Source organism: Vitis vinifera, chromosome 7 (genome assembly GCF_030704535.1).
Source record: "Vitis vinifera cultivar Pinot Noir 40024 chromosome 7, ASM3070453v1".
NCBI classification, from domain to species: domain Eukaryota; kingdom Viridiplantae; phylum Streptophyta; class Magnoliopsida; order Vitales; family Vitaceae; genus Vitis; species Vitis vinifera.
In genome coordinates this window covers 10,671,514-10,687,915 of record NC_081811.1, presented here as the reverse complement: position 1 = coordinate 10,687,915, position 16,402 = coordinate 10,671,514, and the positions used below count along the sequence as shown (strand labels likewise).

Here is a 16,402-nt window from a genome sequence, read left to right as displayed (position 1 = left end):
TAATAAAATAGAATACAAGACTTGGTGGGGATGTATAAGAAATAAATTTTTGTGTGATATGAAAGAAATGTTAATGTAAAATTTTATATATATTTGAAAACAAGTATTATATACCTTATAAATATTTTATTTATTCATTAATTAGATTAGATTATTATAAGTGAATATATTTGTGTATTAAAATAATTTAGTTGATTAATTATAGTATATTAGAATATTTTATTAAAATATTTTAAAATAAAAAATAAAATAAAAATTAGAAAATAATATATAATATCACATTATTTATATTATAAAAGAATTCATATTATTCATTATAATGATAGATCTTATAACATTGCATATAAATTATAGACAATCTTGCTCAGATTTTTTCCATTAGGTTTAGATCAATAAAGGCTTAAAACCACACAAGATTTTACAATTTTTTTATTTTTTATTTTTAAAAACAGTTTTCACTTTTCTTAGTCAAATGTACTTTCAAAAATGGGAAAAAAAATACAAAATAAAAACTAAAAAAATGCTTTTCAAACCAAACACGACCTAATAATTAAAATTAATTTTTAAACATTAAAATATTGGTATTTTATATATCTAAAATTACCATAAAAAATTAAATGTATATATTAATATAATGAAATATTATTGAATAACATATTCTATATATTTATTATAAATATTGTGATTAATATCATATTTTAAATTGAATTGTTGGCATATTATGTTATTTTATATATTATTTTAATTAATAGCATTTGTTAGCATGAAGTAGTACACTTAAGAGCTTACTTTGAGGATGATTATTTTAAAAAATAGCTTTATGTAATATTGCCACTCGTGGGATTTCAAGCTTTTTTAGCATATGATTAAATACTTAAACGTAAAGCCTACACATTAACATCACTCACATGCACCCACGTGCTTTGCACGGTGACACCCCACTAGCATATATAAAAGAAGAAAAACGGGTAACACTTATGGTCCACATTTGATGTTGCAAAGCAATATGCGAACATTATTTCAACGTAATTAATCTCACACTGGAAAACCAAATATAGAACTCCACACATGCCATTGATCCAAAGAATCAATAGCTTGAAAGACTAATTAAAGTGATTACATACTTAATAGGAGGGTGACAAGAAATTAACAAGTTCTTGCCAAGCTGAATTACCCAGTACCACCAAAAATACCCTTGAGTCTCTGCACTTCATCATCACCAAGAAGAGTGATCTTCTCTAGCAAGTCAGAATCCAAGTTATTGCCAAACAGCGCAGTGTTAAGGACTTGGAGGCCAGGGCTCGGGCTACTGAAGCTAACCCAAATAAGTGCCTCTGTCCCACCAGTATTCACCAGGAAATGCAGCAACCCTTGAGGGAAAACCATGATATCCCCCTCTTCGACTGTCTTCACGTAGACGGTATTATCCGAAGAAATTAAACCAGCAGTGACAGCGCCCCTGGCTACAAGAATTATCTCTGTAGCGCCGGGGTGAGTGTGCAGTGGAAGCACACCGCCAGGGGCTACGTCTGCTCGTGCCACGGAGACGCCAAGGCCATTCAAGACTGGGAACTTATGAACAGATGCTGAGTTGATGGAGGCATTGAAGATGCTTGAGGTGTTACCAGGCTGACGCAGGCCTGAATACACGAAATCATCAGCTGTTACTTCTGCAGGCGTCCTGCAGGAGTAGCCTGTAGGGCCTTGTGGGGCTGTGAAGTCCGCCACACAGAAGTCTTGGAGCGCCGCATGGGAGGAGGAGACGAGGAGGAAGGAAAACAAGGCAAGAATGTGAAGCATTTTGTCTGATAGATGTGGTGCCAAGTACTTGATTCTACTGCACCAAACCTTAATTAGTATTTATAGTATGAAGCATTTTAGTCTTGGGGGAGCACCATTTCTGTATCAGTCAAAGAAAGGGAATTACTTTTCTTATGGAAAACCTCTACAATTATTCCATCGAAAATATTTTCAAAATAAATGCAATCACTACCTCGCCTAAATTACCGTGACGATGTTGAATCCACGTATGTTATTACATCCCAGAAAGGGAATCTCATTGGATAATTTTAATAACAATAGAAACCAAATAAAAAATAATTTTGGTAGGAATGAAATCTTATCTCATCTTATATTTGGATAATTTTAATAACAATAGGAATGAAATCTTACTCATAAATGAGATTTTAATCGCTCCCCAACAAGAGTATTTTGATATCATTGGTATAGGGAATAATGTATAATATTTAAAAATTACCATTTTACCTTTAAATTTTCGTTAGATTTTTATGTTTTTTTATGATTAATTTTTATTTATTAAGTAAATTATATTTTTCTTAATTTTATTATTTAGAATAAAAAACTCTTAAAGAATGTTTTATTAAAATAAAACAATTATTTTAAACTAGGTATTATTGTCAACATTTTCCTTTCATAATCAAATATTAAAATGGAAACAAATAATCGTTTTATCCTTTAATTTTTAAGTGCATCCAAATGCAAGAATTAAAATCATCAAATTCATTCCCATTTTAAAAAAAAAAATAGGAACAAAAACAAAATATTCATTTCCACATACCATACCAAACATAGCCTTACACATAACCTAAAAGATTTTAAGCTCAGTAATAATGCCTGCTTTAAATTACTCATACACTTGCATGAATTCAAGATAATCAGATGGAAGTAAAGAGCCCTTGAAGTAAGGAATGGTGCCCAAGGGCACCATTACCATATAGCTTGCATCTAGAGAGTTGTAAGGTAAGGTTGTGTTTAGTAACTGTTTTCGAAAACAATTTTTTGTTCTTCAAAATAAAATATAAGAAAAACATGTTTGACAATCAAAAATTTATTTTTAAATTTTTTATTCTTAAAAAAATTATAGTATCTTTAAATAAAATTTTTTAATTGTTTGAAATTGTTTTCATTCTTTTTTTAGAGCTATTTTAAAAAATAATTATAAAAACATATAAAATGATTAAAATTAAAACACTAAATATAAATTTTATTTTAAAAAATAGGTTAAATATATTTCAAGTTCCTAAATAAACTTTTGTTTTAAAAAACATAAAAAAAAATCATTTTTAAAAATTGTTCTTAAAAACTATTTTTTAGAACAATTTTGAAAAGCAGTTACCAAAGAGAACTTAAATCTCCTTTGGCTGTTGGAGAGGATACTCAAAACTTTGTATTAGAAATGTAGTAACTGCTCTCTTATTACAGCCTCTTAATTGAAGAGCTTTACATTGACACTTTTATACTTGATTCTTTCTGTAACTATTTTAACAGATCTTACAACAGACTCCAACTTCCTAACAGTTCTTGAACTATCTTGAGCCATTCAACCTTAGTTATTTAGGGCAGTTCTGGTTTCTTATAGGTGGAAGCCCTGTTGGTGTTGACTGACATCTATCATCCCCCTGAAAGCTTACAGGTTTGGGAACAATAGACAGCTTGGTTCGAAAGCTGAAAAACTGAGAGCTTGAAATGTGTTTAGTAAAAATGTCAGCAACTTGATCAGAAGATGGAAGATACCGAATGTTGAGTTGATTCTGAAGAACTTTATCTCGAACAAAATGCATGTCAAGTTCAATTATATGTTTTGTCCGAGCATGGAAGACCGGGTTTGCAGCTAAGTGAGTTGTGATTTGATTATCACACCAAAGAAGTAGTGGAGTTGGTGGGGAGAGGTAGAGTTCCGAGTGATGGTGAGATAGTTCAGTTTGCCTACAAGTCGTCGATATCTCCCAGGATCTCTTAGAGGCTCCCCTTATCCTGGTACAAGTTTGACATTTGGATCCATAGGAGTGTCAACAGGTTTACATTCTAACATACCTGTTTCTTCCAAGATGTCTAAGGCATACTTCCTTTGTGACATAACCACACTTTCCCATAAAGTACTTGAGTTTGCCCAAGTCTTTAGTTTGATTGTAAGATAGATTGTATCCATATGATTTCAGAAGTTTTAGCAGCAAGGCCACGGTACTCAAACTCAGCGCTACTTCGAGAAACGACTTTCTGCTTTGTAGAGGACCATGATACCAAGTTCAAGCTAAGGAAGATATAGTAGCCACTGGTGCTTCTTCTGTCATCGGGACATGATGCCCGATCGGCATCAGTGTAGGCATGGATATCCAGCGAGGAAGATTTCTGCATGTGAATGCCATAGGAAGTACCCTTGAGATAACGTAGGATACTTTTAACGGCAAGCCAATGTATAGAGGTAGGAGCAGCCATGAACTGGCGCAGGCCTTGTTTACTGCAAACAAGCTAGATATCTGGCCTGGTAAGAGTTAGATATTGAAGGGCACCGATTGTGCTCTTGTACAATGTGGCATCTGGTAGAGGTTCGCCATCATGTTTGGATAGGGTTTGGCCAAGTAATCCAGGCGTATGGGCAGATTTTGAATCTAACATGTTGCTTCGCTGAAGAAGATCTTGCACATACCTGTGCTGATTGAGATGAAGCGCAGTGTCAGTTTGAAGAACCTCAATATCAAGGAAGTAGTGAAGGTCACCAAGATCTCGAAGAGCAAAGGTGGCATGAAGATGAGAAATAATGAGGAAACATGAGAGGAGTTGCTGCCGGTGACGAAAATATCATCAACATATATAAGTAGAATGAGAAAGTGACTTGCAGTGTGATGGATAAACATAGAGTTATGAGCACGGGAAGCTTGAAATCCCCAGCTAAGAAGTGCACTGCTGAGCTTGAAGAACCTCAATACCAAGGAAGTAGTGAAGGTCACCAAGATCTCGAAGAGCAAAGGTGGCATGAAGACGAGAAACAAATGAAGAAACATGAGAGGAGTTACTGTCGGTGAGCAAAATATCGTCAACATATATAAGTAGAATGAGGAAGTGACCTGCAGTGTGATGGATAAACATAGAGTTGCCAGCACGGGAAGCTTGAAATCCCTAGCTAAGAAGTGCACTGCTGAGCTTGGTGAACCATGCCCTGGGAGCCTGCTTAAGAGCATAGATGGCTTTGTTGAGTTATTAAACATAAGTAGGAACTGAGGATTGATAAAACCAGGTGGTTGACTCATAAACACCTGCTCCTGTAGGTCGTCATTAAGAAAGACATTCTGGACATCGAGTTGGCGAACTGACCAACTAAATGAAAAGGTAATAGTAAGCACTATTTGAATGGTGGATGCCTTGACAACGGGACTAGAAGTCTCAAAGTAGTCGAGACCATGAGTTTGAGGAAGTCCCTTGGCAACTAACCTGGCCTTGTTGCGATCAATGATGCCATCTGGGTTGTGTTTAAGTTTGTCCCATTTGCAATCAACGATATTGCCATTGGGATGAGTCAGAACCAGTTGCCGTGTATGGTTGCAGAGAAGAGCAACAAATTCTTTTTCCATGGAAAGACTCCAGTGAACATCTTTGGCAGCCTGGGTGAAGGTGGATGGTTCAATAGGTGTATGGGATAAGATTACTTTTTTTTTTTAATAATTCCGTTCTTTGCACAGGTGACCATGGGATGGTGGTTGACGATTGGAGAGCAATGAGAAGTAGTATGAGTGAGAGGATTACCATCAGAGGGAACCTGGATAAGATCTGGTGCTGGCTGAGTAGAAGTAGGACTCAAAGTTGCAGGCAGAGAGGAAGAAGTTAGTGGATAGGAAGGAAGAGTAGAGAGAGAAGAGGAGATGGGAAGAAGAGCAAGAGTAGAAACACAAGGATCAGGAGAAGGGGGAACCGGTGCTGGTTGAAAGGAAAAGATGGACTCATGGAATACAACATGACGAGTAATGTAGAACCTGCTTGTGTTGGGATCAAAACACAGGTATCCTTTATGGCTGTTGCTGTAGCCAATAAAAATGCATTGAACGGATTGGTAGCAAAGTTTGTGTTGAGTGTTTTATTATCAGTACAGAACTGGGAGACACTAACAAGATTTGTGGCAAGATGAGGTACATGAAGATCTCTTTTTAATTGAAGTGTCTTAAGAGGAGAGGTAAAGATTTTTGTACCAATGTGGAGGATAGGAATTTGCTTACCATTCCCAATGGTCACCTCGTCACTGCCTTTGTAGGACTGAATATCATCAAGAGAAGTTGCTGTTTGAGAACGGTGATGTGTGGCACCGATGTCAAAAAACCCTTCTTCATTGTTGATGATGGAAGAGGAGGCTAACATAGCATGTGTAGGGTTTTATGTATTGTAGATGACGTTGGATTTAAGAACTGGAGTGGAATCAGATTTGGCATTAGACCCTTGAAAATTTATATCAAATGTGATAGCAACGCCCAACAGTGTGTCCAAATTTGCCGCAAAGTTGACACTGCGGATGAGTTTGGGATACTGGAGTTCTGCCACCATGAGAATTTCATCCTGGGTTGAAACCAAAGGTTTTGCTATTATTGTCGGAAGGGTTTCGATTGGATTATCTTTTATTGTTGTGATGCTATGATGTGCCAGTGAGGCTGGCAAAGATAATATGGTCTTCTGCAGCTGAGTTTTGAAGACTCAGACATTGTTCATGAGTGAGTAAGATGGTGTGAACCGAATGGAGGGAGACTTCATCTTCTCGTGTAGTGAGGGAGGCCACGATGGAATTGTAGTCTGCTCCAAGACCTCCAAGAAGTTGAAGAATGTGATCTCTGTTAGTTACGGGTTCACCAATGGCTGCTAGGTTATCGACTAAGGTCTTGAGTTTGAGAATATAATCCATCATAGAAAGGGATCCTTTCTTTGTGGTTAGAAAATGTAGTCGCAGCTGCATCATCCGAGCCTTGGATGAAGCCAAAAATATCTTTTCCTGAGCAAACCAAGCTGTATGGGAGGTCTGATGGCCGATTATTTATCCCATGATTTCTAGGGTACGTGAGAGATAGATTAAATAAAATGGAAAATAATTTATTTCTCCAAATTTAGTTCGGGTGTTTAGAAAAAAGCCAAAATGAAACTTGTGTAAAGAACTTAGTTCTTCTATTTGAAAAATGATTTTTGGTCAAGATAAAATTTAATTGACAAGTTTAAGAAGTTACAAACATTTTCCACATATAGAAAGAATTTTTTTAAAAACCCAAGTCATTTGTTTCCTATTTTTCAAATCAAAGGTTAGAAATCCGTTAAATAGTGGTATTAAGTTATTGAAAATTTAGGATATGTAGAACCCTCACCAAGTCCTTATTTACTGTGCATGGGTCTTGGAACCTTGATTCTTTGACATGTGGAAGTCATGAGGAGGCTCTAATCTATGGGTGAGACCCTAAGATAGTCTTATATTCCTTGTGAATTATGTCATTATTGATAAAGGCTTATGACGTACAATAGGTATTCTTGATAGAGGTGCCACAATATCTCATGGGATTGAAATAGTATATTCCTTTGGGTAATCCTAAGAACTTGTGATGAAGAAATTTATGGCACTACAATAATTCCTTTTGTAAAATTTGACATATGATATTCGTAAGTTAGAGTATCATTTGATCACATCATAGGAGACTTTATAACTTAAGGATTAGAGATGTGATCTTAAAATGTGGATAGCACATACTTCATTAAATTATATAGAATAGTTCATAAGGAGTTTGCATGTAATGGATAGTAGGTCACAGACCTAAGTTCTATCCCAATCTAAGATCTTATAATACTGTAGTGTAGTTGATTCTCTATAGTGGGATGTTGAATCAACTTCAGAATTAGATTTTAAGAAATCTAGCGGTCCTCTCTCGAATTTATATTCCTTGGTGGCATAGTATTTCAGGGTTAATTAGGTTATTTATTCACATGCGCGCATTAGGGTGTTCTGATAAAAACATAAGGTTGCATAGTAACTTGTGAATGTTATCTCTAAACTAAGCTAATTGATTAAATGAAGTTCAACAGAGCTAATTAATCAATTAGGACCTAAGTGGATTGGATTAAGTGACCTAAGACCAAGATGGGCTCAAGTCACTTAAGCCTATTGGAAACCTATATAAACCCCATTAGGGGTTAGGGCTTTAGTCTTCTTCTTCATTTTTTTTAAGGATCTAGAGAGAAGAACCCTAGTCTTCACCCTTCTAAGATGATTCCACCATCCTCAAGTGCCTAGATCCAGGAAAGAAAGCCATCAGGTGGAAGGTATATTGGTTTTCAAGATCTGCACCAACTTTTTCACTAGTTAGAATTGATTTGCGAAAACATTCATATCATAGGTATAGTTTTTATAAACCTAGATCTACAATTTTGATATGATATATGCTTCCATTGCATAGATCTAAAGATCTCTAGGATAGTTTTGCATACACCCTAAAAGTTTAGGACTTAGAATGTAGTAATCTAGATCTTCCATCAATATCTCATTCTTAGCCTTGGCCTTGGTTATCATAGTCGTTATTAGAACACATAAATATAGATGATATTGGTCTTATGCATAAAGAAATATATGTTAAGAGGTTCTAAGCCACTAAACCTTAGATTAGTAGACTTAGCATTCCTAATAGATTGAGTAATGCAAATTTATTTGGTGGACTTCCAAGAAATTACACCTCCTTGAAGGTTAATGACATACCCACTAGTGGATTTCAACTATCTAAATCAAGATCCAATTGGCATCATTATACCCTTCTAATGAATTTGAAAATTTATTATAGTATAGACCATAATCATTGGTTCTTCTCAAATACTTAACTACTCTATAAATAAGATTTCAATGATATTAACATTAGGAGTACTAACTCAATCTATATTATATAAATGTTAAGTCTGATATGTACAATTAGGTAAATATATTAGGCTACCAATGATCTAAGCATATACTCTGGTTAGGTTATACTATGTTTTTTATTTTTGTTTAGCTAAAAGTTAGGATCATAAGGAGTCAATACAAGTTTAAAATCCTAATGTTTAAACTTCCTTACAATTTTCTCAATGTAGTGTTCTTGAGAAAGTTTAAACCCACCACTAGGTACTCTAGTCATTTTGCTTCTAGAATCATGCCTCTCTTAGGTCATTTACATCCAAGTTAGACAATTGGAATTTTCTTGTCTCACAAACTTCTTGGTTAGTCTTAAAAATTAATATGTCATTTATATACAGGGATGGAAGTGCTAGTAAAGATATCGAACTTAGAGGAAAGGTTTACTTCAGATTCCATTAGACAATGGATGAAGTTTGAAATAAATAGGTAAGGAAATAAAAATGCAGAACCAAAGTGATGTTGAATAGTTAGAATAGGAAGGAAAGCTAGATTTTGATTAGGAATGTTTTAGAAATTTTGTTTTATTTACACTTTCTTGTTGTTTCAGATAAGAAAAAAGAATTGGTCGGAAGGATTCACCTACGTACCAATGTGAATGTTAGGGACTCAATGTCATTCTTAGTCTATAAAATCAAATTGTAATTAGGTAGCAAAGAGTTTTTCCTCCTATATTCAATATGCTTAAGATTTTTACAACTACTCACTAGTCAATGTATTCAAACTATTCCTTCATTAATCTTGATTATGAGTAGCTAGATAACTAGAGGACTTAGAGTATGTTTAGAATAATTTTAATAAAATGTTTTTAGTGTAGGTGTTTTCTTATAAAGTGTTCTATTAAATGTTTCTCTAGAAAACATTAATTAAAGTGTTTTTTCAATATTATAAGTAGTTTTTCAAAATTTTAGAACTGTTTATTAAATTTTATCAAATACTTAGAGTGCATTTGATAGTAATTCTAGGAAGTGTTTTTATCATTTCTAATGCTTGAAATTTTTATTTTTCAAGTATTAGAAAAATTACAAGCACTTTCTAAATGATTCCCAAATCAACTCTTACAGACAACAACATTATTTGTCAGTCTTAAATCTTTTAGTAATACATCTCAGTCCACTTGGGTGTTCTCATTGTCAAAATATTGAACTAATATATACATAATATTAATTAAGTGGCAAAAAAAAAGAAAAAAAAAAGACAAAAGCATAGAAAAGAGCCTAGCTAATACAGGCATAAAGGTCATTGATTTGCACATGTTGACTAGCCTATGGAAATCAGATCGGGCCAAATCATATTACGAAGGTCAGAATTCTATTCAGGAAAAAGGAGAACTTTGATGAAATGATTAGAAATATTCTAACTAGTCCTTGCATTGCATATTCCGCTTGTAAATAATGGGTTGGGAAATAGTAATTAATTGAGTTATTTTAGTTCTAATTAACTAATTATTATTATTATTATTATTATTATTAAATAAGTGGCATGAATGCTCAAAGGTCTTATCCCTATTCCATGCTATAATCAAATGATGCATACTAGTTGTATGATCAAACATTTCATTGACTTTTAACAAAATTAAAAGAAAAAGTTTAGTAAATCGAAGGTTAACGTATCTAACCTAGATTATTATAACTTTCTTTAGAAATCCTAATGATAAAATTGGTTGATTGATTGGTGACAAAAATATTTATTGTTAAATTCTTATGTAGGATCTTTACTTTCTTATGTTGTGTCTTTTTATTTAATATAGTACATATCATATTTACTAATACATGTTTATGTTTTATTTACACATAACATTGATTGCTTAATAAGTATATTTTAAGATGTTTGCCTCCTTAATTGTACTATATGTAATATTAAATGCCATTACCGCATATATCAATTTATGGAAACTTGGTTGAAAGCTCTAAAAGAGTTCATATTATGTCACTAGTTGATTGATGTCATTACTACATATATCAATTTATGAAAACTTGACTGAAATCTCTAAACAAGCTCATACTATGTCACTAGTGACCTATGAATGATACTTGATTTTCTATCAAATCTAAAAGAATCTAAGATGACAAACTTGGCCCCCAGGGTGAACAATGATCCATCAACTCCTCAAAGTGTCAAATGGATATTCATTAAAGAACTAGAAGTTTCTTCAACTAGTGACTAGTATATTTGAACCTTTGGAGGATATTATTACATGTTAAGAAAATTTCTAATTTAATGAGACAATTTTCCCACAATTAAGGGGAGAAGAGCTAGTTCCAGGCGAATGACGTGAAACATTAACTTTGACTCATCTTGATCCTCGTACTAATCAATGTGAATTGGAAGTTCAAAAGATTATTCATTTGTAAGGACTTTCAAATCAACTACCTAATGCTTTCATTGATGTAAAGGAAACGACAAAATCATTTTCAAAATAAAAACTAAAAAAATGCTTTTCAAACCAAACACTACCTAATAATTAAAATTAATTTTTAAACATTAAAATATTGGTATTTTATATATCTAAAATTACCATAAAAAATTAAATGTATATATTAATATAATGAAATATTATTGAATAACATATTCTATATATTTATTATAAATATTGTGATTAATATCATATTTTAAATTGAATTGTTGGCATATTATGTTATTTTATATATTATTTTAATTAATAGCATTTGTTAGCATGAAGTAGTACACTTAAGAGCTTACTTTGAGGATGATTATTTTAAAAAATAGCTTTATCTAGGTTTTACAAAAGTAATATTGCCACTCGTGGGATTTCAAGTTTGGGTTCTTTTTTCTATATTTTTTTTCAAATTAGTCCTTATATAATACATTTTTAGATGGAAGATGGAAGATGTATTTTGTAACTCTTAGGAAGATACTATTTCCTAAATAATGACCATTTTCAAATCACAACTCCCCAATATAATGAGAATATGCCTTTTTTAAGATAGTAACTCCTTCAATAATGACCATTATTCTGGATTGACTTTTCGTTGTCCCACCACAATAACCATTTACTTCTAATTAGACTTAATAATAATATTCAAAACTATAAATAAACTATTTTAAAATAATTATATGATTTCATTTTAAATATTTTTCTACTTTTTTGTTAGTTTAAAATAAAAAAGTTTGAATCAAATCCTATGTTTTATTTTCAACAAAAAAATTTGGTTTTTTTGTCTTTTCCTATTCTTTTCCATCAACCAAATGGTTTAATGAACTCATGAGAGAAAACTCCATTCCTAAATACTTTAAAACAACAAAATCTAAGTTAGTATTGAACTGGAATTTTGCAAATGTTACCTCAATCTCCATGGATACAAAGGACAATAAATTATCATATTTTCATTCGCCTTTGAGAAAATAAAGGCTAATCTTAATAAAGAAAACACCCGAGAGGGGAATTAGGAGAACCCTTGGGCTAACAACCTTATATAATACATTTTCAAAAGGAAGATAAAAAATGCATTTTGTAACTCCTCGATATGATTAGGAGAACCCTTGAGCTAACAACCTTATATAATACATTTTCAGAAGAAAAATAAAAGATCCATTTTGTAACTCCTCGATATAATGAGAATGTCTTTTTCATATTGTAACTCTCTCATTAATGACCATTTTAAGATTGTAAGGTATAACGAGAAGATGTCTTTTTCAATAGTAACTCCCTCTATAAAGACATTATTCTAGATTGACTGTTCATTCTCCTACACCATTACCTTCTTTTAATTAGACTTAATAATAATATTCAAAACTATAAATTAACTATTTCAAAATAATTATAGGGTTGTTATAAAATGAGAATAAATGTGACTCAAATAAAAGTAGAGATGGCTATGTATTACTTTAATAATATATAGGGGAGAAAGAAATCAAAGAAGAGAAATGTTGAAAGAATGAAAGAAAAGGAGAGAGAGAATGAGAGGAAGAGAATATATTTCTTTTGCTCGGGATACAACTTACATAGGGTGTAAGAAGCCTTTTATAGGCTTCATAATATGAACTCCCATTACTCATCTTAAAGATGAGTAAATGGAGTTCATAAATGACCATCAATGTGGTCATTCACCACTTCATTTACAACACTCCCCCTTGGATGACCACCATATTAAAAGAATATGCCTCATTAAAACCTTGCTAGTAAAAAACCCTATAGGAAAAACCTAGCGAAGGAAAAAGAGTACAATATTCTTTTCTTGGTATATTAGGACTGCCTCATTAAAACCCTTGCCAGTAAAACCCAGTAGGACAAAAGCTGGACGATGGAAAAAAAAGTACAGTACACTAACACCCTTTTACAAGCATACCCCCCCCCCCCTCCCCTCATGTCGATATCCTTGAGTTGACGCATCCCAATCCTGTGTATTAACTTCTTGAATGTTGAGGTTGGAAATGATTTTGTGAATAAATTTGCTAGATTATCACTTGAGCATATTTGTTGCACATCAATTTCACCACTCTTCTAGAGTTCATGTGTTTAGTTCTATCTCCTTTAATATAACCCCCTGTTACTTGTGCAATGCATGTAGCATTATCTTCAAATAATATTGTTGGGTCACCTTTGATAGAGGAGAGTCCACATGATTTCCGAATATGCTGGATCATAGATCTTAGCCATATACATTCATGACTTGCTTCATGAATTGCTAGTATTTCTGAATGATTTGATGATGTGGCCACTATTGTTTGTTTGACATATCTCCATGAAATAGCAGTACCATTGCAATTAAACACATATCCTGTTTTTGACCTACCTTTATGTGGATCTGAAAGATATCCTGCATATGCATATCCAAGCAATTATTGCTTTGATTCCCTTGAGTAAAATAAACCCATATCAATAGTTCCACGAAGATAACACAATATATGTTTGATACCATTCCAATGTCTTCGAGTTGGAGCGGAACTGTATCTTGGTAATAAATTAACAGAAAAAGCATTGTCTGGACGTGTAAAATTGGCAAGATACATAAGTGCACCAATAGCACTAAGATATGGTACTTTAGGACCAAATAACTCTTCATCTTTTTCGCAAGGACGAAATGGGTTCTTTTTCACATCAAGTGATCGGATAACCATTAGAGAACTTAAAGGATGCGTTTTATCTATATAAAAACTTTTCAAAACTTTCTGAATGTATGTTGATTGATGTACTAAAACTCCATCTGGAAAATGCTCGATTTGCAGGCCGAGACAAAAAAAAAATTTCCAAGATCTTTCATCTCAAATTCCTTTTTCAAGTAATTTGTTGTTCTTGTGAGCTCTTCAGGAGTTCCAACAAGATTTAAGTCATCAACATATTGCAAATCCGGTTTCTAATTTCTTAATGAAGATGCATGGGCATATAGGGTTATTCACATACCCTTCTTTTAGTAAGTATTTGCTAAGGCGATTGTACCACATGCGTCCAAATTGCTTTAATCCATACAAGGATTGTTGTAACTTGATTGAGTACATGCTACGAGGCTTTGTATTACTTTCTCTAGGAAATTTAAGTCCTTCAGAGATTTTCACATATATATCATTATCCATGGATCCGTATAAATATTTTGTAATAACATCCATGAGATGCATATCCAATCCTTCTAAGACTGTCAAACTAATTAAGAAATGAAATGTGATTACGTCCATGACGGAAGAATATGTTTCCTCGTAGTCAACACTAGGTCTCTACGAGAAACCTTATGCTACTAATCGCACTTTATATCTTATGATATCATTATTCTCATTGCACTATTGTACAAATACCCATTTGTACCCAGCAGGCTTTACATCTTCAGGTGTTTGGACTATAGGTCCAAAAACTTCTCGTTTTGTTAATGAGTTTAACTCTACCAGTATAGCTTCTTTCCATTTTGGCCAATCATTTCTATGTCGACATTCTTCCACATTTTGTGGTTCGGGATCTTCATCATTTCTTATGACTTCAGACGCCACTTGGAAAGCAAAAATATTGTTAATAACAATATTATTTCGACCCCATTACCTCTTCTAGAGTGCCAAGTTTTTCTTGGGTTCTCCTCTTCCGGGGAGTTACATTCTTTGAGCCGACAGGTCTACCATGCTTCAAGCGTATCTTAGATTCATTTATTAAATGTCATACAGGGACATCAATCCGTGTTGGAGTATTTGCAGTCAGGATATGTGACTTTGTCACTTTCTTTGTATCAATGAATGCATCTGGTAATTGATTTGCAAGATTTTGCAAATGAATGATCCTTTGAACTTCTAGTTTACATTGATTTGTACGAGGATCAAGATGGGTCATAGTAGATGCCTTCCAACTAATTTCTCGTCGTTCTTTAGGAATCGACTTTTCTCCCCCTAATGACGGGAAAACACTCTCATTAAAATGACAATCCTCAAAGCAGGCTGTAAAAACATCGCCTATCAAAGGTTCAAGATATCTTATGATAGATGGAGAATCAAAACCTATATAAATCCCAAGTCTCCATTGGGGACCCATTTTAGTGCGTTGTGTAGGTGCAATTGGTGCATATACTGCACAACCAAAGATTCATAAGTAAGAGATATTTGGTTGTTTTCCAAGCACAAGTTGTGAAGGGGAGTATTCATGGTAAGTTGTAGGTCGAATACGGACTAAAGCTATAGCATGCATAATACCATGTCCCTAGGCGAAAGTAGGTTATTTGGTTTTCATTAGTAATGGTCGAGCTATTAATTGGAGATGTTTGATGAAGGATTCTGCTAAACCATTTTGGGTATGAGTATGAGCAACAGGATGCTCAATATTTATCCCTACTGACATATAATAGTCAATGAATGTTTGAGAAGTAAATTCACCATCATTATCAAGATGTATTGTCTTAATTGGATAATCTGGAAATTGTGCTCGTAATCTGATTATTTGTGCAAGGAGTCTAGCAAAGGCAACGTTACGTGTAGAAAGGAGACAAACATGTGACCACCTAGTAGAAGCATCTATTAAGATCATAAAATAAGGGAATGGTCCACATGGTGGATGGATAGGCCCACATATGTCCCCATGTATTCTTTCTAAAAAGACTGGTGACTCAAATATGACTTTAGTAAAAGACGGTGTGATTATCAATTTACCTTGTGAGTAGGCAGCACATGAGTATTCATTGGGCGAAAGAATCTTCTAGTTCTTTAGTGGATGCCCATGTGAGTGTTCAATTATTTGATGCATCATTGAAGACCCTGGGTGACCTAGCCTGTCATGGTCGTTGAACTTCTGGTTCACGACAACATATGATTCAATAGGCTTTATAGTTGTATGATACAACCTAGAGGAGAAAGTTGGGAGTTTTTCCATTATAAGCTTCTGGCCAGATATAATGGAAGTAATGTAAAGATATTTTACATTATCTTCATTCATAGTTTCAATATGATATCCATTTCTACAAATATCTTTAAAACAGAGCAAATTTCTTTTGGATTTTCTAGAATATAAAGCGTCATTTATATGGAATCTAGTTCCATTTGGCAACGTTATGTTTGCTCTCCTAAAGCCTTCAACTAAGTTTGTAGTACCAAATATGGTACTTACATTAGCTTTTATTAATGTCAATTCGAGGAAATATCTTTTCTCTCGAAGAATTGTGTGCGTGGTCGCACAGTCTACGAGACATACATCATCCTCATTCATCTTGAGACCAAATAACACATGGATTTTAGATATAACAAAGAAAACAAGGCATAATGTAAATAACAAAGTAAATC

The 16,402-nt window shown here is 33.5% G+C and overlaps 1 protein-coding gene across 1 annotated transcript; it reads right to left on the bottom strand.

The window, feature by feature from the left end:
• Positions 1-949: 949 nt before the first annotated feature.
• Positions 950-1,811, bottom strand: LOC100853851 (auxin-binding protein ABP19a-like). Its single transcript, XM_003632318.4, has one exon. It carries the CDS (start codon positions 1,798-1,800, stop codon positions 1,171-1,173), a length of 630 nt encoding a protein of 209 aa, XP_003632366.2. The 5' UTR covers positions 1,801-1,811; the 3' UTR covers positions 950-1,170.
• Positions 1,812-16,402: the final 14,591 nt, after the last annotated feature.

Excerpts from the sequence above, each read along its gene's own strand:
- LOC100853851 (XM_003632318.4), bottom strand. The coding sequence starts at position 1,800 with ATGCTTCACATTCTTGCCTTGTTTTCCTTCCTCCTCGTCTCCTCCTCC.